The 4,341-nt window shown below is 57.5% G+C and overlaps 1 protein-coding gene across 1 annotated transcript; it reads left to right on the forward strand.

The window, feature by feature from the left end:
• On the forward strand, positions 1-3,906 carry Wnt1 (Wnt family member 1). The gene is made up of 4 exons (XM_034517243.2): positions 1-274; positions 946-1,199; positions 1,843-2,108; positions 2,559-3,906. The coding sequence occupies exons 1-4, from the start codon at positions 171-173 to the stop codon at positions 3,045-3,047; spliced, it is 1,113 nt and encodes a 370-aa protein (XP_034373134.1). The 5' UTR covers positions 1-170; the 3' UTR covers positions 3,048-3,906.
• Positions 3,907-4,341: the final 435 nt, after the last annotated feature.

Here is a 4,341-nt window from a genome sequence, read left to right on the forward strand (position 1 = left end):
CCCACCAGCCAGGACAGCGAGCCATGCTGCCTGCGGCCCGCCTCCAGACTTACTAGAGCCGGCCTGAGAACTCTCACCACTGCCCTCGCTGCTGTGTCCAGTCCCACCGTCGCGAGCAGCAACCAAAGTCGCCAGAACCGCAGCAGAGAACCAGCAAGGCCAGGCAGGCCATGGGGCTCTGGGCGCTGCTGCTCAGCTGGGTTTCTGCTACGTTGCTACTGGCACTGACCGCTCTGCCCGCAGCCCTGGCTGCCAACAGTAGTGGCCGATGGTGGTAAGTGAGCGAGTACGGGGTCCGCCACTTGTCCTGGGGCAAAGAGCCAGGAACCGGCCCTACCCAGCTCCCACGCTGTGGGCATCACCAATCTACAGTCTCCCTCCTGCACTGTAACTTCACATCCAGGGTGCTCTCACCTAGAACTAGCTCTCCTGAAGTGGGGCGCATCCTTTGCATGCAGAAGCCCAGATACACCAGGCTCAGAGAGCATCCACACTTAATACAACCCCGTTTCCGCTGAGCAACAGGTCCCAGCCTGTTGTGGTGGGTACTCAGGTGTCCCTCGGGTCTTGAACCAAAAAACAAAACCAAAAAAAAAAAAACCAGAAAATAAACAAACAACAAAAAAAAACAGATATTAGCTTTGAAAAGAAGTGAGAAGGGAGTGGAATTCCTGAGTATTTCAAGGCGGGCAAGGCTGCAGGTGGGGTTTCTCCTCAAGAGCTGACTTGAAGAAAAACGGAAGAGCTAAGGTGGTCATGCCTTTTCTGACCACTCACTAGACTCAGGGCTCCTGCCGCTCAGTTCTACCAGACTCTGGAGCGTTATTATTGATCCTCTGCTGCTCTCTCTAGGCCGTAGGGCCAGGCAAGGACAGGGTGGTACAGCCTGTATGGTTAGGACGCAAGCTTCCTGTCCCGGACTGAACCCCTTATGCGTCCTACCAGGGGCATCGTGAACATAGCTTCTTCCACGAACCTGCTGACGGATTCCAAGAGTCTGCAGCTGGTCCTAGAGCCCAGTCTACAGCTCCTGAGCCGCAAGCAGCGACGACTGATCCGACAGAACCCCGGGATCCTGCACAGCGTGAGCGGAGGGTTGCAGAGTGCAGTGCGAGAGTGCAAGTGGCAATTCCGAAACCGCCGCTGGAACTGCCCCACTGCCCCAGGGCCCCACCTCTTCGGCAAGATCGTCAACCGAGGTGGGTGCCCAGGAAAGCGACGCTTCCGGGATTAAGGGAAAAGCAGGGTCAGCTCCAGGGCATGGGCGGGCGAAGGCAGGGAAGACGTCCCAGGGTGATCAACCTGCGGGTCCCCTGGTGCCGGGCGCTAACAAAGGTCAGCACCAGGTTCTTTCCAGCCATACGTCTTGAGCATGATCTTTAAGGTTCCTGAGCCGCTGACCCACAGAAAGGGAACTCCGGATCGTGGGCGCCAGGCGACAGCTGCCTCTCTTCCTAGCCTTCCTCAGAGGTGCCTGGGAAGCGGATCTCTGAGGGCCTCCAGGGTTGTGCTTCGCACCCAGCAAAGTTTGCACGGCCAATAAATACTAGTTTGGTCCGGTAGAGCGATCTTGGCTTTGCAGAGTCGGTCTACTTGGGATCTCCTCTTGGAGCTGTCCCGCCAAGGCTCTAGAGTCTCAGGAAAGTGTGGCGAGGAGACCGGATTCAGGGTTCGCGCACGCGCACCTGCTTTCTCTGAGAGACCTGGAGTCCAGCTTTTCAGCACTTCCCGAGTTGTCAGGACTCCAAGGGCGTGGGACTGTAGGGTACCAAGCCTTCCGAAGAGGGTGCTGACTTGGCCCCACGCGTCCTCTCAACTGGTGCGGGGTCGCTTCACCCACAGGCTGCCGAGAAACAGCGTTTATCTTCGCGATCACCTCCGCCGGGGTCACACATTCGGTGGCACGCTCCTGCTCGGAAGGTTCCATCGAGTCCTGTACCTGCGACTATCGTCGGCGCGGTCCTGGGGGCCCCGACTGGCACTGGGGGGGCTGCAGCGACAACATCGATTTCGGGCGCCTCTTCGGACGAGAGTTCGTGGACTCTGGGGAGAAGGGGCGGGACCTCCGCTTCCTCATGAACCTTCACAACAACGAGGCAGGGCGCACGGTACGTCGGTGTGTCGGGAGCCGGTGGCAGGGGAGAAGTAACGGTCCACAATGACAGAGGCACAGGGAAGGGGGCTTCCTGGGGGAGTGGGACTCTAGGAGGGAAGACAGAGAAGAGGCGGTGGCTGAGGGCAAAGGGATTCCTGAGCTGATGTCGCATAGAAGAGGTTAGCAGGCTATCAATACATGGGATGTATTGCTATGGCTCCACTGCACACTTTTGAAAGATCAAAAGTGACTCGCTGGAGCAGTCTGGCCGAATGTCCCTATCTCGGCGGGCCATTTTGCAGTTCCCCTCTCTCCCGAGCTTAGTTACACCTGGACCTTGGCTGACGTTTCCACAGCATCCACATGACCGGACTAGGGTGGGGGTGGGGAGGTCTGGGTGGTGGTTCGTGGGATGTTGGCTTTGACCTTTCCTTCCCTCCCTCCGTGTCTCCTCCTCCCCCAGACGGTGTTCTCTGAGATGCGCCAAGAGTGCAAATGCCACGGGATGTCCGGCTCCTGCACAGTGCGCACGTGTTGGATGCGGCTGCCCACGCTGCGCGCCGTGGGCGACGTGCTGCGCGACCGCTTCGACGGCGCCTCCCGCGTCCTTTACGGCAACCGAGGCAGCAACCGCGCATCGCGGGCGGAGCTGCTGCGCCTGGAGCCCGAAGACCCCGCGCACAAGCCGCCCTCCCCTCACGACCTCGTCTACTTCGAGAAATCGCCCAACTTCTGCACGTACAGTGGCCGCCTGGGCACAGCTGGCACCGCTGGGCGAGCTTGCAACAGCTCGTCTCCCGCGCTGGACGGCTGTGAGCTGCTGTGCTGCGGCCGGGGCCACCGCACGCGCACGCAGCGCGTCACAGAGCGCTGCAACTGCACCTTCCACTGGTGCTGCCACGTCAGCTGCCGCAACTGCACGCACACGCGCGTACTGCACGAGTGTCTATGAGGCGCTGCGCCTCCGGGAGCGCTCCCTTCCAGTTCTCCTCAGACAAACTCGCTGGCCCTGATGCTCGCCCACCCTAGCGCGTCCAGCCACAGTCCCGGGGTTCATAGCGATCAATCTCTCCCACCTCCTACCTGGGGACTCCTAAAACCACTTGCCTGAGGCAGCTCTAACCCTTTTGCCATCCCGAGGGCCCTGCCTCAGCCTACCTCCCTCCCTCTTTGCGGGAGACCCGTTTTGCACTGCCCCCCAATTTGACCAGAGGGTGAGAGGAGGATTCTTCTTCTGGGGTGAGGGTGGAGGTTGGGGGGGGTGAGCTCGTGAAGGTGTTGCGGTCCCTGATGTATTGTGCCTGGTGACTTCTGTGTGTGTATCACCTTCTGATTGTCTCCGGGTCCATGTAGGTCTCTTACGTTCTCTAACCAACACCTCTGGGCTTCAAGGCCTTTCCCCTCCCACCTGTAGCTGAAGAGTTTCCGAGGTGAAAGGGCAAGGAAAGCTGTAACGACGTGGGAAATGAGGTTGGGGGACCCAGCGGAAAAAACCTACATTCTCCTAGCCTCTGTCCTGGAGCCATTGAACAGCTGTGAACCATGCCTCCGTCAGCACCTCCCACCCCTTCCTGTCCTGCCTCCTCATCAGAGTGTAAATAATTTGCACGAAAACGTGGCCGCAGAGCCACGCGTTCGGTTATGTAAATAAAACTATTTATTGTGCTGGGTTCCAGCCTGGGTTGCAGAGACCACCCTCACCCCACCTCACTCCTCTGTTCGGCTTGCCAGCCTTTTTGTTATTCGATCTTTTCTCTTTCATTCAGTTTCTCAAAGACACCCTTGCCCACCGGATCAGTATTTCCTTCCACTGTAGCTATTAGTGGCTCTTCGCCCCCACCACTGTAGTATCTTCCTCTGAGGAATAAAATATCTATTTTTATCAATGACTCTGGTCCTTGAATCCAGAACACAACATGGTTTCCAGTAACCAAACAGAAGAGATATAGTTGCTGAAGAACTCTTTTCCTGGGCCTGCAAGAGGACCCTGAGATCCTGACCCTTGGATGACCCTAAATGAGGCCGACTGGGGATCCAGGTCTCCTGAGAGAAAGGCCTGCTCAGGAGCTCCTGCAGGGTTCTTTCTCTTATTCTATCAGTTAAGTGATGAAGACAAGCATGCTGACCTGATGGGGACTCACCACACCAAGAGTCTAGTTCTCCTGGTACAAGAGTTGGGGAGATAGCTACAGTGAAATGATAGCTGTGACCATGTCCTGAAGGAGGAAAAAAAAAAAAAAAAAAAA

The sequence above is a fragment of the Arvicanthis niloticus genome, chromosome 13 (genome assembly GCF_011762505.2).
Source record: "Arvicanthis niloticus isolate mArvNil1 chromosome 13, mArvNil1.pat.X, whole genome shotgun sequence".
Classification (NCBI taxonomy): Eukaryota; Metazoa; Chordata; class Mammalia; order Rodentia; family Muridae; genus Arvicanthis; species Arvicanthis niloticus.